This window comes from Agrilus planipennis, unplaced genomic scaffold (assembly GCF_000699045.2).
Source record: "Agrilus planipennis isolate EAB-ADULT unplaced genomic scaffold, Apla_2.0 scaffold1, whole genome shotgun sequence".
Taxonomy (NCBI): domain Eukaryota; kingdom Metazoa; phylum Arthropoda; class Insecta; order Coleoptera; family Buprestidae; genus Agrilus; species Agrilus planipennis.
The window spans coordinates 3,721-30,289 of NW_020442466.1; the positions used below are offsets into that span (position 1 = coordinate 3,721).

At 32.3% G+C, this 26,569-nt stretch overlaps 3 protein-coding genes and 1 long non-coding RNA gene across 6 annotated transcripts in view; 2 read left to right on the plus strand and 2 right to left on the minus strand.

Moving 5' to 3' along the window:
* LOC108733469 overlaps positions 1-26,569 on the minus strand; it is a 56,252-nt gene that overhangs the window by 2,423 nt on the left and 27,260 nt on the right. The window contains exon 2 of the long non-coding RNA XR_001937224.1: positions 7,335-7,390. This is a non-coding gene — a long non-coding RNA (uncharacterized LOC108733469). The remainder of the gene's footprint in view (positions 1-7,334; positions 7,391-26,569) is intronic.
* Positions 20-3,187, minus strand: LOC108733390 (caseinolytic peptidase B protein homolog). 2 transcript variants are annotated; one of them, XM_018464538.2, is made up of 9 exons: positions 2,813-3,187; positions 2,567-2,760; positions 2,274-2,500; positions 2,107-2,221; positions 1,742-1,920; positions 1,141-1,465; positions 1,027-1,062; positions 589-782; positions 20-397 (listed from the first exon to the last, which is right to left on the minus strand). In XM_018464538.2, exons 1-9 carry the CDS (start codon positions 3,115-3,117, stop codon positions 92-94), a joined length of 1,881 nt encoding a protein of 626 aa, XP_018320040.1. In that variant the 5' UTR covers positions 3,118-3,187; the 3' UTR covers positions 20-91. The 2 variants fall into 2 exon arrangements, with proteins under 2 accessions (XP_018320040.1, XP_018320048.1); XM_018464546.2 differs by lacking the exon at positions 1,027-1,062 and having other exon boundaries at positions 22-397; positions 2,813-3,185.
* Positions 3,507-6,174, plus strand: LOC108733422 (CCR4-NOT transcription complex subunit 7). 2 transcript variants are annotated; one of them, XM_018464609.2, is made up of 6 exons: positions 3,507-3,608; positions 3,998-4,301; positions 4,371-4,597; positions 5,007-5,283; positions 5,358-5,498; positions 5,955-6,174. In XM_018464609.2, the coding sequence occupies exons 2-6, from the start codon at positions 4,014-4,016 to the stop codon at positions 6,072-6,074; spliced, it is 1,053 nt and encodes a 350-aa protein (XP_018320111.1). In that variant the 5' UTR covers positions 3,507-3,608; positions 3,998-4,013; the 3' UTR covers positions 6,075-6,174. The 2 variants fall into 2 exon arrangements, with proteins under 2 accessions (XP_018320111.1, XP_018320102.1); XM_018464600.2 differs by lacking the exon at positions 3,507-3,608 and adding an exon at positions 3,707-3,809 and having other exon boundaries at positions 5,337-5,498.
* Positions 20,341-26,569, plus strand: part of LOC108733380 (serine/threonine-protein phosphatase rdgC) — a 102,827-nt gene continuing 96,598 nt past the window's right edge. The window contains exon 1 of the mRNA XM_018464516.1: positions 20,341-20,811. The gene's annotated coding sequence lies outside the window, so the exon portion shown is untranslated. The remainder of the gene's footprint in view (positions 20,812-26,569) is intronic.

Genomic DNA, 26,569 nt, shown 5'->3' on the forward strand with positions numbered 1-26,569 from the left:
TTATCCAGTGTTTAATTATCACAATTTCAGAGGTGTATAATTAATGAGTTACTGTACAAACTCAAAAAAAAGAAAGAAAACTTAAACAATGTTAAAAATTTATATTTTTAAAAGGAGACTGAAAATGATCGATTTCGACGAAGTCTTTAACGCCTTTCTTTTTGACTTGTAACCGAATTTGTGCTGATTCTGCATTTTCAGGCCACAAAGCTGATATAACTACTGTACTACCAGCATTTATAACTCCCTTTTCATGAGCTGCAGCAAGCTGATTTACTATACGTCTCTCCACTTCATATTTGATGGATCTTGCACCATAATTTACATCATAGCCATCAGCTAAAGCAGATTCGACACTCCTATCCCATTTTAATTCTATTTTGTGTTTTTCATTTGCCTAAAATAATCAATTCAAAGAAAATATTTCCGATTTTTCATTCTATCATAAGAAGTAATTCGCAATAACCCCTCCAAAATTTGTACTACTAAAAATTATTGTGAATAAATGAATTGTCCTCATATTATCCCAGTTTTTAAAGGAGAAATACATTATAAAAAAGAGACTTTCACTAATTTAATTTTATATACCCTTTTAGCCCAAGTATCCAGTTCTCTTCCTACCAACTGCAGAAGTTCTACCCTTGAAAATGGTAAAAAATAGACAATTTCGTTAATACGCCCCAAAAATTCGTCCCTTTTAAAGTGTCTTTTCAAGATTGGTTTCACTACGTGGTCTTTAAATTTTCGAGAAATCTGAATGTCATCTGAAGGCTCGTTACCATCTAAAACACATAAATTAGTGTAATAATCTATTCATAAAAAACCTGCCTACTTATGATACATTTAAATTTAAGATGAACTGAATCATTTGTTAAATTTACTGTTTTAAAAAGTCGTAACAAAGCGTTAATTTATTATTAGCAAATTACGGTTAAAGACATTACAATGAAAAAAAAAATACATAATAAAAAACCAAAATAAAAAGGTTAATATGACATTCAAGGGCATACACTTAATACGTTATACCTGCGTTTATATCAAAATTTGACCTGAGGTTGAAACCTAATAAAGAACGCATTCGTGAGTCGATTTTGAGTACTTTCTTTTAATATAAGACTTAAAAAGTAATAAAAATTTTACCTGCTTTCTTGCTGTTTGCCAGCCTTTTCTGTCTCAGGTTTTCAACTTCTTGTCTCAGGTCAAGTGCATGCTGTGCAATTTCTTCACTAGCCAAGTTCGAGGTCATTATAAAAATTGCATCCTTACACTCGATAGTTTTTCCCCTACCGTCTGTTAGTCGTCCTTCGTCAAAGAGTTGCAAAAGGACAGTAAGAACATCCGCGTGAGCCTTATCCACCTCATCGAAAAGGACAACAGCATTTGGACACTTTTTCAGTTTTTTCGTCAATTGACCGCCGTCATCGTGACCCACGTAACCTGGAGGGGCTCCTATAAGTTTAGCAACCTTAAACAATTTAACAATGAAAGTTCAAATGAGCAAATGGAGAGTAGCATATTGAAGAACTGCAGATTAATCCAATGATGAAATCTGTTAAATTGTTATTAATTGTTGTAACACATAAGAGAACAAATTTGAGTCAATTATCTAATTTGAATAGGAATATTTTTTATAACACAAAACAAATAAATCAACAAAGAGAGAATTCGAAGAGAAGTAAAAACTTTCTAAAATTCTAAAACATAGGATGTAATGAGAGAAGATAAAAAAAGTTTTTCTTACTTCATGTTTTTCTTGATACTCTGACATATCCAATCTAATAAATCCAGATGCTTTGTCCTTATGAATATAAGAAGCCAACTGTTTGGCAAGTTCAGTTTTTCCAATACCAGATGATCCTAAAAACAAGAAGACCAAAGGATGTTCATCATCCACCCAGCCATTTTCCTTTCTTCTTATTGCTACAATAAAATAGTATAATATTATAATTATATACCTTAAGCATCAATATTGTAAAAAAATCTGTAAGGAGCATTGCCTGTTTATGAAATGAAAGTAAAATTAAAGTAAAGGTATAACAGTTAACACCTATGAGTAATACATTAGAGCAAGACAAAGTGATACATATGTATATATGCAAAACTTACTTGCTGCAACAGTTGTAATTGCCCCTTGTTGACCAACAATATGCTCCTTGAGTCTTTCTTCTAATGGAAATCGTCTCCTTTCTTCTAATTCTTTTTCTTTCTTCACTACTTCAGCCTAAAAATAATAAGAACAGGTAAAAACAACCATTCATAAATAACATATTTACTTTTTCCATCTGTTTCTCAAGAAGCTTCTTGATGGGTTCTTCCTTTGCATACTGTATTGGTTTATGACCGGCATCATTTTCTAAAAGGGGATCTGCACCGGCCTCCAAAAGAATTCTAACTGTTTCCAGACTATCTGAAAGAACTGCATAATGTAGAGCAGTAAAGCCATAAAACGTTGCATTATTGTTTAAGAGACTTGAGAACTCCTCCTCCCTTATTAGCATGACTGTAAAGAAAAATAATCTTTAACATCTAAGGCTTTAATTACAATGACATAAAACTATGTTGGTACCTTCTAGAGAATGCATTCCAGTGATTTTGGATATTCTTTTAGGATTTACATATTCATCTCCCAAATTGGGATCTGCACCTGCTTTAAGCAATACTTTACATGTGTTGTGCTTTCCATTCACAGCAGCCAACATTAATGGTGTCCAACCTAGTTTATGGCGTTTATTAACATCTGGCTGGTACGTTTCTATCATTCTAAAATTGAAAGCTATTGGAATAAATGATAGACTTTTTGAGTTTTTCTCACCGTTGGACTTCTGCAGGAGATCCATACTGAATGGCACGAAAAAACTTTCTATCATTATGGGAAAACACAGCATCACAAGCCACAATGGCAAAAGGTAAGTATGCAAAACAAAAAGTATAATTTATGGGTATTTTTCTATATCTGGAATCACTCTTTCTGTCTTGATAGGGTCGATTTATACATTGTATAGCATTATTCGAGTTGTGGTGATGACAATAGCACGAAATACTTTTAACATAGTTTACATGCCTTACATTTTGTGTATAATAATGGTAGCATCTTAATAATTTACTAAATTTTAACATTTTTTGACAAGATCTTCGAAATTAATGGCAAACTACATCTCATACTTTGAGGTTAGTCAACTATCAAAGTACCAAATGACATTTGGACTGAAGTTGCATCTAAATAAAACCACAGACAAAACTACTTAATAATTATACGGTAGGTGCGTTCAAAACAGCAATATGGTATTGAAAAACTTATTTAAAATAGGTGTTATTTTAATAATTATACCTTCAGTGATTGGAAGGGAAAAATTTTGGTAAACGGTGAGTAAATTTTTATGTCTAATTTACGTCAACGTCATAATTTTCATTAATTATTAAATTAATCTTCAACTGATTTTGTAATTGTGAAGTCTATCTATTGACTTCAATCTGAATGGTGGGGATTTGTCAAATTTTGAGCAATTTGCTTCGATGTTCAAGCTTGTCCAAATGGTTTCCAATTGCTGTTTTAATAAGTGCTTCAAAAATGAAATAAAAAAAGTCCTATATTTTGAAATATAAAATGTGTGAGTACAGCTAAATGCATGTATTTTTTAAAAGCAACATCCTCATTTGTTTCAGCCAACTTTGTCTATACAAAGAACCAATAACTCTTTGTGAGGTTACGTTTGTTACCTTGCTATTAACATAGCGTTCGTAGACTAGAATTGGTTTTTTAAGATTTTAGTTTAAATTCTACTTATTAACGATTTCTAATAGTTCATTATGTAAGTCAATGAATGTATCTCTTAATTCTAAAATCAAAATATCTAGTAATTCCATTTCACTACGTCTACGATTTTGAAATTATCCGAAGTGTATGCAACGTTAAAGTTTTTGTTTGTAAGACATTTTACCGGATTAGGAAGGTTATCTGTTAAAATTGATATATTCAGGTAAAGCTTTGTCATTTCAGCACTAAAATTACATCAATGAGATTACTGAGTTTTGACGAGGTTGGGTTGCGTCTTAGAGCAAAAGAGGAAGAGTGCATCAGTAGACCTGGTGGATATACATTCAAAGTCGACAAGGGCGGAGGAGACTCCCACACGCATGTCTTTTGGGTACCTAACCCCCTCACACAACTGACAAACACGGAAAGTGACTCGGATATGCCAGCTGCTACCATCAGTAGCACTCCACATCCTAATAATGAGGAATGTGGGATTCGAGATGTCTGGGCACACAATCTCGAAGAAGAATTTCGTACTATAAGACAAGTATGTGCCCTATTATATATTATGAAAGGGATGATTTTATTAAATGTTGAATTTGTTTGTTAATTTCAGATTGTACAAAAATTCAATTATGTGGCAATGGATACAGAGTTTCCAGGTGTAGTTGCAAGGCCCATTGGTGAATTTAGAAGTTCAGCTGATTATCAATACCAAATGCTAAGGTGCAATGTAGATTTGTTAAGAATAATTCAGCTGGGATTAACATTTTTGGATGAGAATGGAAAAACGCCAGGTGGTTCTTACACAACGTGGCAGTTTAATTTTAAATTCAACCTTTCGTAAGTGTTCGATATGTATCATTTAAGACTAAACTATATTAAGTTTTTTGATTTACTTTTTGAATTTATTGTTTAATTCAGTAACTTAATTTGAAAATGTATATTATACTGACATGTGTCGTTATTTTAGACAACATTGATTCATTTCAATTTCAACTTTTAAAAAGGTTCATTATTTAAATAATGTTTTTGTAGTTAAAAGTGCCTTTTATTAATAAATTTTATTAATATTGAAATACATTTGATAGGTACAAATCTGAAATTTTGATTTAATGAGTTTAGATTCTGACAAAATTTTAAATAACTTATTTGAGGTATGAATTTTGGTTTACAAATTAAGTTTTTGATTTATAATCATCACCGTTATCACAATGTTGTTTAATATTTATTCTTAATTTTTTCATTTTAGGGAGGATATGTATGCACAGGATAGTATCGATTTGTTACAAAATTCGGGAATTCAGTTCAAAAAGCACGAGGAAGAGGGCATAGAACCATTAGAGTTTGCAGAACTTCTTATGACCTCTGGTATTGTGCTGATGGACAACATCAAGTGGCTGTCATTCCATTCAGGTTACGATTTTGGCTATTTGATCAAACTGTTAACTGACAACAACCTGCCCCAGGACGAGGGAGAGTTCTTTGAATTACTTAAACTCTACTTCCCGACAATCTACGACGTCAAAGTAAGCCTCCCAGGGTCAAATTAAGCACTTGCGTTACAAATAGCTGTTATTAGTATGTTTACTTTTCATTGCAGTACTTGATGAAGTCGTGCAAGAACCTGAAAGGCGGACTCCAGGAGGTAGCAGAACAACTCGACCTTGAACGGATCGGACCCCAGCACCAAGCTGGATCCGATTCCCTCCTCACTGGCATGGCCTTCTTCAAAATGAAGGAGGTATGTGCTTTTCTGTGTTTGTAACTTGCACTCATTGGTACACTTAACACGAATATGTAGTCAGAACTGAATTTAACTTTTGTTTGGATGCTTTTATTTACACTCACAATATTTTATAAAATTGCACCCCACAGAAAATCTTCCATTTGAACTTTCACAATCATTTTTAAGAACACCAAAAAAGAACTATTTCTACTAAAAAGAAATTCAATGTAGTTGTAGTCACTGCAATTGACATTTGTCAAATTATCTAGTAACTGCACTCACAAAACTTCTTAATTCATCTCACTAAAACAATTGTACATATTGTAATGTGACGTTTCGTCCATATTTGTAGATATACTTTTCGTCTTGCTTTTTAGAAAGCGTACTAATAGCGCGCTGATGAGATCAAATAAGATGCTAGTTTCGATAAATTACCGACAAAGACTTATACTGTTCTTGTTTAAATTGCAGATGTTTTTTGAGGACACGATCGACGACTCAAAATTTTCAGGGCACCTGTACGGTTTGGGAACATCGTTCGTAGTGAACGGCAACAGTTACGGTAACGATAATGGTGATAATAGTAATTAAAATTAAAAAACAAACACACAAAAAATTCATAAATAAAAAACTAACGTCGTTTAAGACTCAGTAAATAATGGTAATGCATTCAGAATAAATATTAAGTACTTACATATTTTACTATATTCGTTCTTTTATAGTGATTAAATTATTTCACACAAAAAACCAAAAGAAAATATATATTGATTGATTGTAATTATAGTCAGTTTATTTTGTACAATAGTAACATAATTATACGTCTGTTTGTCTGTTCTCTTCCTCTTCCTTACACATGCTCTTTTTCTTTCTGTTTATCTTTTATACGCAAGTAGAATTTTAAAATAATTATGATGATGATTATTATGATAATAATAAAAATATCGAATGAAAACGATCTACCAATTGTGTAAATGAGTAATTTTATTAATAAAAATTCAACATGTTTAGTTAATTTTATTTTGTTTCCTTCTATTTATTCCTTTGCCATTTAATGTACCCAATGACTTGAAAGAAGGTAAGTGATGTTTAAATATAGTTGAAAAAATATTAAAAAATAGTGAAATGTTATCATATGAACACTGCCACAATGTTTTCTTTAGATATTTCTCATTGTTTTCAATCTAATATTAATCTAGAGAAATATACATAGTTTCTTTTATAAAATGATACTGAAGAAAGAAGAAACGCACTTTGAAAATGATACTATAAGATTTTTTGAATAAAATGTTGACAATGAGTGAAGTATTATCAAGTGTTTTTTTATTTCTGTAATATATTATTCAGTACTACGAAATATCCATTTTAAATGTTTCATTATATTTTAAGTTTGATTTTCAATAATTTAATTGTTTACAAAAGATACAACAGATTACATAATCCGTTCTGTATCTCAAGTAGGTAGCAGAAATTCTCGGTCTATTTTTAGCCACATATAATCTGATAAAACCTCACTTTTACTAACAGAAAAAAAGGAAAATACACTGAAACCATAGTATTTCATTTAGTTTGCTCTTCTTAAGATAATTCTCTATACAAATGTATAAAAAAAGTAATATTCCTTACAGTATCCTGTGCCAGTGAATAAGAAATACTGCTTTACAAAAAGTCAAAAGAGGGTGTAAAAAAAGAAAGAAGACAGAAAACACACTGTTAAGTAATCACATTTTTCTGTTAAAAATTTAATTTTTAAATTCAAATCCGATTACTGTTACGTGATCACGGGATAATTAAGTAAAAATATCCTTTTTTGTGTGTTGGGTTTATTTAAAATAAATAAAGCACATGACTTACCAGATGTAAGGGGATGTCCATACTTTTTGGTTCGACTAGTATTTCTTCACTATGATCTGTAAAAGAAAATATATAAGTATTAATGACTATAAACATGAGGTTTCAGCAACTAAATTATTTCATTAGCAATTAATGAAAAAATACTTTTCTACCATTTAAAACCTTTACAAACTTTACATATTTAACTCTCCCTATATTACTGACCTATTTTAAACAATTTATTAATAACAATTTCAAACAAAAATGTATTTTATAACACTATTTTCACTTTTTTAAGGTTTTGCTACCTTCATATACCTAAATTTTTGTTTGTAATCAGTTCGCCCCCTTAAAGTAAATAATCCATTTTAGTTATTAGACACTATAGTTCAAAGTTCATTTTATTTTTAATTTTAATTAAGTGAAGTGGGAAATTAGCGTTAGCTACAATATCATCCATTAATGTTACAGCTTTATGTTAATTCTCTTTTGAACTACTTTAGTCTTCAATTATAAAAGTAGACAATTTACTTATTATCTACTCTCTACAATCAAATGTTTCATGTCTCCAATTTTTTTTAATTAAATTCCAACATATGACTCAGCAACATAGTGTAATAGTTAATTTTTAGTGATTATAAATTACCTACTGTATTGTACAGAATAATTGGCTTTCTGCGTAGGTATGTACTTATTAATTTCTTTGTTTTTTCAACCACAACAAATTAAAACTATCCAGTTGTGTATCAGCTTAATGCACTACAGAAAAATATACCTAGATTAAGTGATTAATTCATGTGAAAGAGGACACATGTTATTTAAAAGTACATCCTAGGAATGAAGTTGGAAAGTATGTATTGGGGTATTCAGGGAACATGATTAGGTCCTCTACTTTGCTGTATATTGTTAGAAAATTTATATTTAATATAATAAAGGGCACAATTTCAATGTTTTGTTCCGATATTAATACAATTAAAAATAAATAGCAGATGGTTCTTTCTATAAGAGTACTTTTGTATATGTTTATCAGTACTGTACTGAAGGAGGATTTTCCTCAAAATTAGAGGATCGCGTGGGCACTCTAGCCTCATATACCTATGTCGCTGTTTCCGTATAAAATGAAAACAAAAAGTTGAAAAATACGAAACACAACTGACGTAGATTAACGATCGCTATTAGTGAAAAACGCTAGAGAAAGAAAATTCCGTTTTCTCGTTTATACCATACCTGTTCACAGGACTTCCCATTCCTTTTGCGTTTGAATGTACGTATCTATATATGATACTCGAGAGATAACAAACTGCTCAACCTGCCCTTATATATTTCACTTAGATAATTTTCTGTCAGAAAACAAGCAATGAGAACGTATTTTATGTATAATAAACGGCTGTTCCGAATGCCTAGCTTGAAGTGGGTAGGTATTTAACCGGTTTAGTAATTTCAATTTCAGATAACACTGAACTGTAGAGAAACTGAATTAGTTTAATTTTCCCCGTTTGCAGATTATTAAACCTCATTTTCGAAATTGCCAGTCAACCAACACCACTTTTGAACAATAATAAATCTTCTATAATATATAAATAGAACGTAACTTGTGTTTGTTTTCGTTAAAATTTAAAACAATTCATGTTTAATGATATTCAGACTATAAATAACGTGCCATTAGAAGAGTTATGAGAAAAGTGTAGGAACCAAATTTATGAGAAAAAAAAAACTTTTTGGTCTGGCCCAGTAGATTATGTTTGGACCAAGTGGGGTAGTTGGTCTCAGGACCGCTGAGAAGGTGGATGATCCAAAAGACGTGTATGGAGGAAAACACTCGTAAATAAGGAAATTTTATGTATAAAAAATGCAAAATAGTATTGTTGAAATTGTTGTTACAGACTGTTACTCATATCAACAAAATAGGTTGTAATATTCATCTTGTATAGGCAGGGGCGGATCTACTTAAAGGCTTTTTGGGCTGCAGCCCAGGGCCCCGTGGATACAGAGGGCCCCCAACCTGAACTGAAAACAATAGACGATATTGTCAATAATAAAAATTATCTAGAATTAAAAAAAATCCGATCATAAGATTGACAACACTGCGATCAATCAACCCGTGTGCGCATCTATCAAACGGAACGGGGAATTCCCCGTCGCTTGTTTTCGGTCGGTGTATTCCGTGTATTGTCTATTACTGGGGACTTCCCTCCGCTTATCGCCCGACGCAATTTTGTTAGTTACATTTAGTGAATGAGTGAATTCAGTTAAAATTTTACTTACTGCAGTCTAAGACAGAGTGGATTTTTTTAGGTAATTTATGAAAAGAAATTTGTTGATGTTTTCCCAAACTTCTATACCATCTTAAAGATTTTGTTAACGTTGCCGATCACTAGCTGTGTAGCGGCGCGGTCTTTCTCCAGGATGTCGTATGTAGAATAAAAATACAGGACAACAATGTTGAACTATCGACTAAATCATTTAACAGTTCTTTTCATAAATTGCGATTTAACAAAGGACTTACAGTGCGATGACCAAATAAAGGAATTTGCAGCACAAAAATGCGGAAAGGTTACTTTATAATTTATATAACATGACCATTTATAGCCTGTCAATTTATTTTGCAATAAATAATGTTTTAAGTAATAAATAAAATATTTTGTTGTCCTATTTTCTTCCTGTACTTAACGTATATTATATATATCTACATCACTACAGAAAACTGTTTTTTGACAAAATGACAATTGGTTGGGTAATAAGGTAGAGCCCCTAAGCAGTATTAGCCCAGGGCCCCACAAATTCAAGATCCGTCCCTGTGTATAGGATGTAGCTTTTTGTGTGCTAAAGATGGGCCACACCTTTGTTGATTTGAGGTTCCACATTATTCAAAACGCCTTGCGGCAGTTCAAGTACCCCGTAAAAAGCAAAAATTATAAAAATAACTGGGTTGTTGATTGTCATAAAAAATTCATATGTTACAATTGTTATGTTTCTATATATTGGCCAGTGAAGATTTTTTGTCATTAGTTTATATAAAACTGTGATGAAAAAACTAATCTTAAATGTACCACTAACCCATTGTAATTGGCATTATTTAGTATTTTTAAAGTAGAAAATTTAGATAGGTATCTTGAATTTTGTATTTGTATTTTGAAAAGAGTTGTTTCAAATAAAGCACATTTCCAAACGAAACGCTATAATAATTTATCTTACCTTTGTGTTCTTTATGTTTTTAACAGTTACTACTGACAGTTGTTATTCTTTTGAAAAAAATTACACTTTAAGTTACACGCACGGAACAATAGAAATGTATAAATGAAAATGCTTTCAAAGCTGGCGGTTTTTCATTTACCAAAGAAACTTCTACATTTGTAGCTTTCATATATGGAAGGCGTTATATTTAAAAGAAACGAATTTCAAAAGTTAGGGAACGAAATCCCTTTGGTACAATGTTGCTAAATTTATATCTACCTGGGTAGGTATTTGTTTTATATACAAATGTTATCAATCTTTTCTTGTCTTGAAGTTTTCAAGGAAGACTAGTTAATTTGAGCAACATAGTACGTGCTGTTGTAAAATGTTAGATAATATAAAAAAAGGTTTAAATTGTTATGGGAAGGATTCACTATTTGAATAATTCTCCTTACTCGCCCTTTTTCTTTTCGGTTTCCCTTAGATAATGCTAAAATATTTCCCTTTGTTCTTTAAAGCTTTCAGTGTACGATTTACTCGAGAGGAAAATTAGACTATTATTTCAAGCGCAAAGAGGGCATTAAAAAGGAGGCATTTTCTATCTCCATTAGGTCTCGCTTCAATTTAAGAAAAATATACATATTCTTGTAAATAGATTTAAATAATCGAGTGTTTATAAGACGTTAACTTTTTGTTACTCCGTATTAACAACAAACAAAATGTTTAGTTACAAAACTTTAAATAAACCAAGTCAGTGGTGCGTATTTTAGTGTATCTATTTAATTTCATTAAAAAATTTAAAGTGTTTAACACCCTTAAGTCCTTAACTATTCTATTTAATTTCTCAGTTCAGACAGGCATCTTCCTTAGCACTGGGAAATTATCTAATTTCACCCTGTTTCATAAAAATGGCGATACTAAAAGTGCTATATCGCTAATTAGTTACATTCCAAAACTATTGGGTGCCATTAATGCCTTCAGACTTCGAAGCATTAGTTTATTAAGGATAAGTTAATTGTTACGAACTTGTTACCAAGTATTTAGTGTGAACGGTCCTATGTTGGTCTAATTCTGTTCACATCTTGTGATCGCAAGAAAATGGTTAGAATTATGGGTTTTTGAAGTGCACTCTGGTGTCCCTCAAGGCTCATACTGTGGCCCGTTATTATTCAATATATTTATTATTGACATCAATAGCTGCAATAAGTACCTACACTACCTCTTCGGTTAGCGTTAGAGGATGATCTCTAGTATATTTGATGAGACCCAATTAAATTAAATTAAATATTGTTTATAGTCCACATTTATTAATTTATATTTTAACTATAACCTTCTTTCATGTCACAGCCGTCACTATCGGTGACCCTACGACTGAATATATTTAAACACGTCACAAAAGTTGCTAATTTTTAATTAAAAATTCCGATTATTAGAACAATATTATACAATGATCGAAATAAATCCCTATCCAATTAGTAAACAGGAAACAGAAATAATACGTAAATAATTTAAATCAATAAGATCTTTTTAAGGTTTAATCGTTTAAAAGAAATATACGAGAATTCCGTAAGTACCTACCTAAAACTCCTTAATCGGACAATTAAACAAACGATCAAGTTTATTAAGTTTGGAAGATTTATAAAAGACAGAGGGATGAAAATAAATCGACCTGCTCTCCAATAAATTGCGGTACTAAATTTTAACGGTATTATGTCAAAGTTCCTTTTATGTAGGTATTATTCCTTACCCAGCAACAAAACAAGACGATCCGGGTTGTAAACATAATTTTACTGCTATACAAAAATAAAGTGGGGTTGCAAAAAACATTATCTATAATATATCCATTACCTGCTGTGATTCAAGAACCATACATTCAGTTAAGTTAAGTTGTGTTTGGTTAGGCTTGTTGCGAATCGAATAAGATTCGAGTTGATGGGTCGTGGTCTAATTAAATTATGTTTCGCTGCCCAGATTTTTACTGAAGATGCCGTCCGCAGTTATCAACGAAACGTCTGAACATAATCGTTCATTTTGACCATGGCTTATCATCTCGAATCACTATTCTGCTACTGACTGCGACCGTGAAGATCCAAGTAAGTACTTATACCGAATCTAATATTCGAATTTTCGAACAGTTCAATTGTTTTTCAAATAATCATTAAATTTCCCTTTTATATTAATCTTTCTTTTTTATTGCAATTCTCCATGATGGATTTTTTATGGCATTGATTTTTGACTGTTCACAATTCGTCTCAACATTATGTGTAATACTAAATTGTTTATGTTTATCCTAAACATCCAACAACTATTGCATTTATCCCCTCCCCTTAAAAGTGACAGCTGCTTCTTGAAATGGCGGCCTTGTTATACGTATGTTGCTAATTCACGCACAGGACCGGCTTCGAATTGAAACTTGTTGTGATCTTCTTAAATTTTTTTGCTTTTAACCATGTTGCTGAACTTACCGTGCGATTGTTAAACTCCGCACTTATTTCTGCTATAATATGCAATGGCACATGCTATCAAACATCGTCAGAAGGCTCACCTGCATAATAATATGCAATATTGTAATATCATTTTTATTGGCCATATTGTTGTACGACTGTAACATAAACCGCTTCTGAGGTCGCGAATGCTCGAGTTTTTTGTAATATTACGACATAACCATTCAGAACCCAATTTTAAAGAAGTATGACGCTGGTTATGGTTGTTTCGCAATATTGCAGCGACTAAAGTAATTTCGCATTTATGCATTTTATATAGGCCCTTCTGTGTGGAATGGAAATATACATACAGTAACTGATTTCATTCTTCGCAACCCCACCCTCCTACGGTAGTGGGCTAAAACTGAAAACAATTACCATTTCCAGGTAAATGTATCTATCAAAAAATCTTTTTGGAGATAAAAATTACGAACTTCTGATTTAAGAATAATTATTCTTTTCTTAAGAATGAAAAAAAAAATTATTTTTGATTATTCAAAAGTATTTTATCAAGAATAATGTATTTTCGGTGTAGATAAAAACCTAAATATTTCTTTTATTTACACTAAAGACGTCCATAAAATAATGGAAGTCAATATGTAACGGTCTGGGAAGCAGCTGCTCCATTACGTTACATATTACTCTCCCGGTAAAGAAGGCAGGAAAAGGAAATATTTCCACCCGTGAACCACTTACTCTATACATACGTATACACACATTTATCGTTTTAGGAATTTATTGCTTTTGCTTAAGGTTTTTCTAGCAGTTTGCGTACGGAAAAAACGCGAAAAACGCATCTCGGAGCTAATCGCCCTTGCCACAGCCTCGTTCATTTTCTTGGCATTCTCCTTCAGACACGATTGCGGTAAAGAAACGGAAGGGCAATTTCATCCACACTGACGATGAGACCGGTCGTCATTTTCGTTGATGGCTAATACGGTAAGGAAAAAGGAAATCTTAGCAACAGTTCAGCTCGATAATACTATAAATGTCCTCGTAAAAAGATAAATTTCCTCTCTCAGAACGAACCACTTCATGGTCAAGTATATAATACACTTCAACTTTACTGCTGGCCGAGGTCAGCGGAATCTAAGCCGTTAACTTATGTTAGAAGATAACGCCAAGTGTGTCTCACAATCAGTAAGGGTTCGTGGGCAAACATATTAAGACGCGTACCGACTTGAGCATTTTTATCCGCAAAAACTATTCTTGAGAAATATAACTCGCATTTCAAAATTTTGATCTTGTGTTGAGATAATCATTAGAAATGCACTGGTTAGAGGTTTTGCAGGAACCCCAGCATTAGCTGTGCCGGGTACTCGACAAAACCACTATGTTTAATGGTTCATGTCTTCGTTCTGATAGGCTTTCCATTAAATACCACCCTTACCAACGGCCCAAGCCACATTAAGCCGTTTAAGAATTAAACAATTGAAATTTTAATTCTTGGTTTGCGGATTTTTAGTAAGAGAGTTAAGATGAAACCGTTGAAACGAGAATATAATATTTACAAACACTCAGTCTACAAGGTGACCAACAAGCCACAGAAATTGTAACAGTTCGGCCATAGTCGTATTATTTTTTCTAATTTTTATTAGGTAGGTCTTAAGTTTTCCCCCCTATCAGTCTTTGTGGGCTCAAAACTGTTAGAATCATTGCTTCGAGTGGTCGAAATTCACTTGTGTGAATAGTTTCCTTAATCACTTTTTTTGTGTTAAAAGTTGTTTGAAAAATATATTTAAAGGAATTATTTGTAAATAGGTATGCAACACATCGTACACTTCAGCATAAGAAATTTCTGATACTAACTACGTAATACTATAGGGTTGTTCGGAAAGTCATTTCGTTTTTTTTTGTGGAAATGAAAGACAGTTTTCGTATAATAAACAAATACTTTATTAAATTATATATTGACCGTTCTGGTCCAACACCTTTTGCCATCTTTCTGGTAGTAGCATAATTCCACGCTCATAAAATTTTTGGTCTTTGCTGGCAAAAAACTGATCGAGGACGTTTTTGACCTCCTCATTTGAGGTGAAGGTTTTACCGTCTAAAAAGTTTCGGAGTGACCGGAACAAATAATAATCCGATGGTGCCAGGTCTGGAGAATATGGTGGGTGTATTGTATTGTATCCCATTCAAGCTGTAAAAGCTTTTGGCGAGTGACCAAACTTGTGTGAGGTCTCGCGTTGTCTTGGTGAAACACTACACCTTTCCTGTTGATTAGTTCTGACCTTTTCTGTTGAAGTGCATCATTCAGTTTGTCCAGCTGATGACAGTAGACTTCTTTGTTGCGTTTTCTTTTTATCTCACGTAGCAAAAAATTTGAGTTTTGAGGCTAGGATATCTCACAATAGTGACAAACTCTATTAAGTAAGTAAAAGTGGAGTTTACCTCATCTTCCACGAAGTTCATAAAATAAATCGGTCACGTTTTCTAAAGTAGCAGTTTTTGCGGCAGTGGAGTGAACTTGGAAAATTTAATTAAGTCACTCAACGACAGAATGGTTCGTTTGCCGATATTACCTATCACTCACAGTCGACTGGAGTTCGATTAGGCAGAGTCCTTGATATGTGGCGTTATGGATTAAATTATAAGCACGTATTAAATAACTTCTTTGTCGAGCGTTACAGTACCTGACATGTCACTGAATAGTTGGGCAACTCCACTAGAACAATAAATTTACCATTTAGTAGCAATTTCTATCTAACTTACACAAAATTATTCGGAAAGCATTTAATACATGTCGTTTAAAGAGAACGGGTTATTTGAATTGTTAAATGACATTGCACGTTTTAAATAGAATTGATATATCATCAGTAAATAATTGCAGTCTCCTCATCCCTAAATTCATGAAAAGTTAAATAGATGGTAAACGCCAAAGAAAACGTCAAATTTTGCATCGTTTCCACAAAGTACCAATACTAGCGGATAGCAGTAGGACCTGCACGCTAGTGGAAAGCCGGAGGATAAGGCGGAAGCCCCTCTTTTGCCTCGTTTTAGGAAATGTGGGAATGAGTGGATGGTGACTGAGGAGAGTAAGGAAAGAGCTAATATAAAGATAGGAGACGAAAAATTAAAAGAAGAGTCTGATTGTCAGATAACCCTGGATGGAAGGAGGATTAGAGATATAAAAAAGAGCATAGCGAGGGGTCGAGTCGCCTTTAACAAAAAGAAGTCTATGCTCGCGAACGGTTAATTTAGAAGTTCGAAAAATATTGTTAAAGGTGTATCTATGTCTGGAACACTGCGAAGTACGGACAATGCAAAATATGGACGCTGGGAGCGGCTGAAAAGAAAAGCGTTTGAAATGTGGTGTTATAGGAGAATGATGAGGATATCGTCGATAGAGAAGGTAGAAGGTAGAAAGAATAGAACAGAGGTTACTGTGGAAGTGAATAGGAAATAGGCGAGATAAGTTGGTAGGACATCTACTCAGACAATGAAGGGCAAGTTAGAAAATTATCCGAAGCAGAAACAGGAGTTAAGAGGAGTAACGGTAGACTTAGATTAGAACTGTTCACAAATAGTTATGGATATGGGTTGTACTAGTTTTAGGGAAATGCGTTAATTAGCTCAGATAGGAAAGTGCGGGTCTAACTAGTCTAACATTCACCTAATGGTTAAATGATCTGTTACTTAAAATGTTAACTTCACGAGTATTTTCTGGAGATAATTTTGAGTTCTACAAAAACATGACCCTATCCAATTTGTTTTCTTACAGTGAAAACTAGTTAGAGACTAGAAGAAGAATTTTGCCTAGTTTTGGTTTTGTATGACACCGTATTTAAAGGTTGGAAAATAAAGGATTGAAACTCTGTTTTCAATAAATTGTCCTACATAAACTTTTTATCGAAGTTTGAACCATTATTTTAGGAGGTACAAGACCTCAAGTTGTGACATGTTCTCATTTTATCATTTCCATATCGATGAAAACATATTTACTAGTTAAAACCGACTAAATAGTCATTTTTGTGTCATTTCATTGGAAATATAGTAGATATTAAATGCGTGCGTACATAAAAATATGATCCTATTTCTATTTCTAAAAACTGCTGAATTTATGGTTATAAAGAAATAAGGGTAATTGAGTATTATAAAGGTTTTCTTGGAAGAAGTCGAATTCGCAATTGGCCAATTTCATTTTCTTCCATTCTTTTCCAAAATATACAATTTCTTTTTTTTCAGCCTTTAAATCTATAAAGGCGTGAAACGCAATATTGGAAGGAGAAAATCCTATTAAAAAGAAAAGGTTCAACAAAAACAGTGATGGCTACTCTTGTGAAAAAAATACGCTTTATATTAAAAAGAAACGAAGCGCGTGGCTGGAGTGATGAAAGTGATTCTATCAATTATTACCAAGGCTTATAAATTTCATTTTTATTAAATTACCTACATAATAATAAACAATCACAAAATACTAACAAAGAATAAATCCGTTACGGTTTATAAGCTTGTTTGATTATAGCAATTATTATAGAAGGGTTGTTAGGAAAGTATTCTTTGGTAACAATGGAAAATGTGTATGTAAATTATATATTATCAATTTTTATTTAACACCTTTTACCATTTTTCTGATGCCAACATGATTTTTGACGTCCTCATTTGGATTAAACAGTTGCAGTCCAAATAATTTTATACAGACTGGAACAAGTAATAATTAAAAGGTGCCAGGTCTGGATAATATGGTAGGAGTGGTGTAGTATGTCCGATCCAAGCTGCAAAAGCTTTTAGTGGGTTACCAAAGTTTCCAAGACCTCATACAAGTTGTATGAGGCCTCGCATTATCTTGGTAGAACACATTATCTTTTCTATTAATCAGTTTGGATCTTTTCTGTTTCAGTAAATCATTCAGTTTGCCTTTTTGATGACAGTGCATTTCAGAATTGATCGTGATAAAAATAAAAAGAAAAAGACAACTATTCCTTTGTAATCTTATCAAGCAGACATAGAAGTAGATCAATTCCTATACCAAAATGGAACACGCTAAGCATATTTAATTTACATTATTAGTGTACTGTGTAAATATGGGACAAATTAGTTTAATTTGGAGTTAGACAGAGTTATCTCTGTTTATATGAATTTCGTTCAAACAATGCGTCAGCTACAAACTTTAATTAGTAAAATTTGCAATTACAAACCTGACGCTCCTTAATTAATAGCCGTGGAAACGAGTTTTATTAATCTAAACAAGAAGAATGGGCGTTGATTTAATGCAAACTAAGTATGTAAAATTCTACGCATACTAACTATCGTTGAGAGTCCCGATCTTTGCGTAACGGGGAGTTTGATGCTTTCATCTCAAATGCCACTAGGATTCTCGGAGTTGGGGCTAAATCTATTGAAAGGGATATAAAATTTCGTTCTCTTGCATTTTTTTATCAACGTAACACTTATGATTAAATCAATTTTACAATAACAAGATTAGAAATTATGGTTTGTATTAAAATTTTCATTTTTTTATTAAGCCGAAAGATAAAGTGCGACATTTTATCATCAAATTTCATTTCGTTTGTGTAAAATCTTTATATAAACACTTGTAACTTTGTATTTACGTGTCTTCGTTGTTGTTGCTGTCAGCTCCCGTAGCTTAGTGGTCTGAGAATTGACACATAAAGTTAGGGACCAGGGTTCGATTCCCGGCGAAGGAGTGCCAGCAGTAACAATTTTTCTTCATTAATTTAAAGTAATCTGTAGAGTATAAAAAGTTAATTTCAAAAATTATTAAATATTAGCGTCTTCAAAGGCATGTTTTATATTTAAGGTTAATTTTCATTCATCTAGAGAAGGGACTGTGTGTAAGAATAACAATTATGGAATCAGTAAAATAATAAAGTTGTAACACATTTAAATTCCTGGTTCCTAATTAATTTGAGGTAACTTAAAGTGGATAAAAATTGAGAATGAATTTTCAAATTAATATTTAATAAAGTTGTGTTTTTGTGATTGACATTAATGTATTTTTATTCTTGCTTTGGGCATTTTTGTGTAGTTTAGCATGTTAGCCACTTTACAGTTTGTGAGAGCTTTTGGAGGACTTAATAACGTAGAAATAAACACTAAATGATAAGACAACACCACAACAATATATCTACAAACTCAAAAGGAAAGATGATCGGCGATAAGACTGATGAAATGTAGTAAGCAGTACCAAAAGATAGGAAGACGAGATAAGTTATGAAAAAGAAGTTTTCAGAAAAATTGAACAAAACTCATCGTAAAATTGTAATTGGGAAAGGATCCTAACTACAAACGGTATGATGCGATTAGTACGCGAAGCTGAAATGTTAATAGGGATTACAGGAAAGTACAAGTAATTAAAGTTATTGATATTGATAGAATTGACTACAAAAGAACTTGAATAGGCTGTTCGAAATATTTACACAGAGAATAATAGAAAAACAGACACAAAAGAATTCGAATACAAATATTTATATAGACGCAGAGACACAAAGAATGATATACAAAAGAATTTAGGTATTTGAAACATTTGCAAAAGGGTGTAATATAATGTTTCGCCAGATGTATGATTTTAAATTTTAGTTTTTCTGCCATTAGACTTAAATGACTAGGGTAAAGGTCTAGATGATGGCCCTCACCCCTTCGGGGGGTGGGGATGGGGGGGATCGAAAGCGGAGGTCTCCCCCACCACTGTACCATAAAAAGTTCGTGGCGGTTCAAAGTTAATAAATATGCCAATTTTTATACATTTCTAGGCATGTAAATATTTATATAATCATTCTTAAACAATATTCAAAGGTAAAACTAATGAAAAATACATAAAAATATTGAGAAAGTTATATAAAACATTATTTAAATATCTTTATCAATAGGTTAGGTTATCGGGTTTTGTTTAAGTGACCACCCCCTTTCGATCCCCCACCTCGACCCGTTTGAAAATATTTTTTTTATGGAATTTTATTTGAATTATAGTGTATGAAAATTGTCAAAATAATCAACTTTCAACCCCCATAACTTTTTATGGGGGTGAGACTGCCGCAAATTTACTCAGGTGACCACCCTCTTTCAATCCCCCCTACCCTCTTTCGATCCCCCTACTCCCACCCCCATCTAACCCAGATAACTTTTGATGGGGGTGAGACCGCCACGAACTTTTTATGATACAGTGGTGGGGGAGACCTCCTCTTTCAATCCCACCCACCCATCATCTAGACATTTACCATGACTAGAAAAATCTTGTGAAGGACGAGGAAACTGCAGATTGGTTCAATAAATCTGTTTGACATATGCCGTTTTATTCCTCTACGAGCGAAAATTAAAAGAAAACTTTACCCTTTTCACTTTTACGCTGGACATAGGTACGTTTTATTAATCTTTTCAGTCGAGTTGACTCAGCGAAGCGGGCATTTTCGGTGTCGAATTATAATATTATCGCAGAAGCACAGCAGTTAAATCGGTCAATTTGCATGGGGATAGACGCGGGCTGATGCCTGCCGTCAGTCACCGTCGGTCGCTTTGCGCTGATTTTCTTCCTTCAATAAGTCAAACGCGTCCCGAAATAATAAAATAAAACCGTTTTGTCGGCCAGTTGGTGTGTGCGCAACGTGCCGCGCGCGTTTTCCGAATTTTCCGCGGAAAAGGTCAGTCATTCGCGGAACGACGACTCAACAACACCGGGAATATTGTCGGGATGTGATTTGTCACGCACGAATACGAAAGTACGAAAGTTTCTCTACAATAACAAAACAAAAATTTTATTAGAAAATGAGACAATTTCGAAAATCCAGAATTTCTGCCCCTTGATGTCATATCCATATGTGAAAAACAACATTGATTGATTGAAGCTGAACAAGTGGCATTTCTAAAGTTAACCCTGTTAAGTAAGTTAATTAAATGGAAAAGATTGTACGTCCTTGAGTAAAAAAAGCCCCATGCCCGCTTCTGTTAAAAAGAATATTATTCTCACACGGTACAAATAAAATAAAAAAAAATAAATTTTTAGAAATGTCCAATGACCATAGTTAATTATGGTCAGTAAAACAATTGTAAATTTGTGTTTGTTACACTTTAAATGGAAATTTGAGTTATTTAAATTAGGTGGCTCATGTACAAGATAATTAATGTTCTGCTAATTTTATTTGATTCACGGATTTAAACAAGAGCCTGCAGCTGTAACCGGGCTTTTCTAAAAATTCTACCAAGAGAGAGACATGTCTATTTATAAAAGATAATAAAATAAGTAATTTATTATTTGGAAAGATTTCATAAATAAAAGAAGTGTAACCGAAAATTAATTTACTTGTTTGAAAAGCAAAGTTTGAAACTTGTTCAAAGTTGAAAATTGTTAAATAAAGCCAAAGGCATTTTTTATAAAGTAATTAATCGTAACGAGATGAGACGAAATATAAATGTTTGGGAAGTTGGATCAAACATTTTCTTTCTCTAATTTAAAAAATAAATAAAGATGTAATTGCTTATTGATAAGTTTATTAATTCCATTCGTGATGTCAGTAACAATTTCGTTTCTCTACTGGTTCTTGGTTGGTTAATATAAATGCAAATTGTACCTACTTTATAAAATATTCTTCTTAAAGTGTGAAATATTTCAGAAGATTTAGAAATTTTATAATACAAAACAATTATTAATTTTTGATTAGCCCTTCCTAAAATTTATAAATATCAAATGTTACAATTCATGGTAACAGGATATAACAATATTTATTTTGAATTGACGCGTTTCATAAAATTTTGTTTGTAATATAATACATAAGACCTATGTAAATAGAAAGCATAGATACCTATGTACTTTTTAATTGTTTCGTAGGTACCAGTAGATTGGAAACTTTAATTTAACATTTTAAAATACAGTATGAACCCTTATTACTGAACCTCACTCGAACGTTAACACTACTCTAACATCATCATCACAAGGTCGTCAGTCCTAAGACTTGTTGGACACGTATCTCCACTCTTTCCTATTCTAAGCTAATCTTCGCATTTCCCTAAAACTAGAACATCCCACGTCCTTAACTATTTGTGAACACTAATCCAGTCTAGGTCTATCTCTACACCTCTTAGCTCCTGTTTCTAATACCTATATCTCTAACTAATCCTTCATGCCGGAGAATACCGTACTAGTTTTGGTTAAATTTCTACCTAAATTTAGAATAATCATAAAGTTTATAAACTTTACACGACCAGCTAATATAACCGCATTTACGAAATCTTCATTAGGATTTCGATCTCATTAAAGGAAAATAAAGTACAGTCGAGACATAACTAACATAAAATTTTGCTTGTGAAATAAAAGCCTGCACTTGTATAAATAATTAAATTCGTTCATTTCAAATGTTATTTAACTAAATTACAGACATTACAAAAATGGGATCTCTTTTAATCATTAAAGGGTGTTTTCGCTAAATAACGGAGTTGAAATTACTTCTACAACAAGTAGTTCGAATAATTCTCGTGTTTAATCAAAGTAAAACTTTAAAGAGTCTGCAAGTTTACGGTGAATCCTTAAAAAGGAATTGTAAATAAATTATTTTCTTGTTAAACTTCGGCTAAATCTTCGAATGGAAAGGGACAGAATAAGTATGAACTCTAGCAAACGTCTACAGATTTTATTCGAATCTATATCAACTCTGATGCAAATACGTGCTCCAATTAATTAGCGAAATTTTCTATTTTATCGTTGAATTTTTTAATTTTTCTTTATATAAAGGAATTTTGTTCGTGTTGCCTTTTCCTGCCATAAGTTTATGATGCTAATTTAACCACTTTTTTCTGTAGAGTATGTAATATGTATGCCTACAAATGTATTTTTAAGTTTTTGTTGTTTTACAGCAGTTTTTGAGGTATTTATAAAAAATAGAATATGAAATTAAAATAATGAACTACCTCATACTACAACTTGAAGTTACAATAAAATGTTTAAAACATTACTTTCTTAAAGAGTATTGTTTTACGTTATTAGTTAAGTATGCAACCTATGCCGGGAGTTTTTTTAGTTCTTCAATTCAATTTATGCAAATACAGTGGATTTCATTTAAAACGATTTGATTAAAGCGACCATTTAGTTATAATGACGTTAAGTCTCTTGAATTTAAAGCATACTTTCGTACAAAATTAATTTGGCTATAGCGACTTCGGATGTAACGCTGAGTTCGGGTGTAATGACTGTTTTTAATGAATCAATTGGAATAAATCCCACAAAGTTTTCTTATCTTTTGTTTACATCCACACAGATGGTCTGCAAGTGATCTTTACCATTTGTTTATAGATATTAGTTGTAAGCGTGTACGTTAAATTGGTTCAGTTACAAAATAATATTCTGTTAAACTGTTAAAAAAAGGTGGAATCGTTTCAAAATTGAACAATGTTGAAAACTATAGGTACATACGTGTCTGTATCTATTTGCCTTTGCCTGTAACGACCTCCGGATATAACGACGACATTACAGTGGTCCCGTCGTCGCCGTTATACCCGAAATCTATTGTATTCTGAAATATATATTTGTTATGAAAGGTATTTTTGGTAAAACTATCCATGGTGTTTATTTTTATATATTATATTGATTTTTTTATTTGATTATTTTATCTAAACTAGTAATATCCAGCTACAACTCTTACAGACTTACCAAAGGACTTAAAATACTTTAAATGAATTTTTAATCTTACACCTTATTGAAATTTTAGAAGTTATCTTTCTCACTTACCCATTTTTTTTTTTAATTTATAATCCTNTTTTTTTTAATTTATAATCCTTATATCTCAAATTTCAGCTATTTAAATAACAGCCTCATTTAATTCAATACAGTTTTACATTTTGATATTTTATGTTTTATGATTTTTTTTAACAAAATCTACGATTTTAGAATAGAAACAAACTTGTGAGAAACCAAAGCACAATCTTAATTCAATTGTCAAAAGCCTCACGTAATCCGCAGAGTATTGAATTATGGAGAGTGCTGGTGAAAGTTGTGTCATAAATTTGTCAAATAGTTGAAGCGGTTTGTAATTTAGAATTTTTGCCTTTTCTGCTGTTAAGCAAACGGCAATTATCTTGGACAAGTGAAAACTTTGTAAAGCTTTTTGTGTAAGCTTTCCCGAAAAAATGATTTAAAAAGTAATATTCTGATATTTTACTTCCTGCACCATACAACGCAATATCTTTTATAAGCTGCAGACGTTTCTGCCTATGTTTATTCCGAAAAAGTTTTAACTGTTTTGAAAACAAGTTTGAAAACAAGAGATACAGTTTGCATGGGGAGGACATACAAACTTTTTATTTTACAGGTTACAAGAAAGATGTTTTTTTACATAAAAACGGTTTCGAACACACATCATGTCCTACAAACGTATTTGTAGAAATTTATTTGAAAAGAAAACATGAATAGCGCAACGGAAAATCTAAAATAGAACATGAAGGAAAATGCGTCTTAGATTTTATTGTTTTTCAGTAGGTAGTATTATTTTAAACATTATTGTTTTCAAATGTATAGATTTTCTAAGGATTGATGAATATTAAAGCGTGTTGTTTTAATAGGCGTGCAAGTAGAAACTCGTATGTTTCTTGGTGAAATTCAACGGTTACTCTAATAATTAATAATCAAAATATTCGCTATACTATCTATGGTCTTTTGCCTTCGTGGTAGAACCTTGCTAGCTTCGAAAAAAAGTTATCAGACCATTTTAGCATATGAATAGATGGTAATCAAAAAGGGGTTGGAGAATTCGTCGCATACTGAAAAACATCCCAACCCAAGCAGAAGATGGGCTTCTGAATTAACCTTACTCTATTATGCGAACGAACGTTGTTGTCAGAGAGAAACGTCACTTTTCGCCTCCTTTAGCCTGTAAATAGACTTTTTCTTTTAGATCATCACTTAATTTTATTGATTGGACCTGGTAACGTTCAGCTGTAAGAGTTTCACCAAATTCCAGAAGCTTATAGGGAACGATTCCTGTGCAGTCCCACCATACAAACAATAACACATCCTTATCATGAATATTCGGTTCTGTAACTGATGACGTTGGCAAGTCTGAATCAATCCGCACTCTATCGATTTAGGATTCTCGTAAAAAATTTACTTGCCTTAACTGATAATGATTTTGGTCAAAAAAGTTTTCCTTTTGTACCGAAAACGCAAATTCAAGCAGGTGTAAACATTTTGGATTTTGTTTTCTTCCATTAGAATAACATCATTCATCATCATTAAATAGTCAAGTCAAAATCATCGCATTTCGCTTAAACAAGAACATTCCATATCCTTAACTATTTGTGAACAGTAATCTAATCTATATCTATCTCTACTCCTCTTAACTCCAGCTTTGATATGTCTCTAAATAGCCCTTCATGCCTGAGAAGGTGTCCTACCAAACTATCTCGCTTACTTCTTAGTGACCCATTACGACTTCTTTCTAATACCTCCTCATTTTTAATCTTCACTATGCACGGTCTCTTCATGCGAAAGCTTCTAACATTCTCTTTTCCGTTGTACTCACCATCCATATTTCGCATCCGTTCAGTAAACTTTTAATAATCTTTTTCGAATTTCTAAATTGTTCGCGACCATAGAAGTGACTTCTTTTTATTAAAGACGACTCGAGTCTCTGTTATCTTCCTTCCATCCTGAGTAATCTTAGATATCGAAAATCATCCACTACTTCTAATTTTTCTGCTTGTTCTTTCCGTCAGTTTATGAAAAACTCATTTTCTTTCCTTCTGCATTTTTTCCATTGTCTATAATCGAAGCAATATTGCTAGTTGAGGAACTCCTAACTGTTCTGTAAGTTCTTGTTGAGGCTGAGGTAGATTTTCGCCCAGCAAAACTTGATGGTCTTCATTTTCAAATTTTTCTACTGCACCTGGACGTGGAACATTCTGAAGATTCAAATTCTCATCACGAAATCTTATAAATCACTTTTTTTACTGTAGAATAACTCATCAGAATGTTTACTCAAAGATTGGATTCGATCAATTCCGTAACTTCATCAGCACTTATTTTTTCAATTTAAAATAAAACAATGACGAAAATGTCGTTTATAAACATTCATGTTTTATAAAATTGATACACATAGAACGATAGCTTGTAAATGACTGAAACGACTGAAACGTATGCCATAATGCAATTTACTCCAGAATCGAGCTACCCCAGTAAGGTCTTCCTATAAATTTTCGATACTGATTATAATATTCCCTACTAACTTATAATTAATTGAAACAATAAAAAGAAAACACCGAACAGTATCAAATATGCTACAATTTGATGACCATTATTAAAGGTAATGGAACTGACAAGAAATTTTAGTGTAAACACAAATGCTACCAGAATGGAAAAGTAGTACTTTTAAATGAAAGGATATTATCATTCATTATTATTTTATTGAAATGCAATATCTATTATCACAGAAACAATTGGTGAGTTACATCCGTCCCAGTTGTTATGTACTTTATGGAAATCCCAAAACTGAGAAATTTTCATAGATTGTTTATAATTTCAGTGGAAATTTGTTAATTTCGTGTTTTAATTTGAATAGAAGGTGTTTCGTTTTGTACTGTACACGAGAAGAACTAAATTTGGTAGTTAAATGGTCTAAAAAAAGCATACCACTTTACAAAAATAACACCGCATAT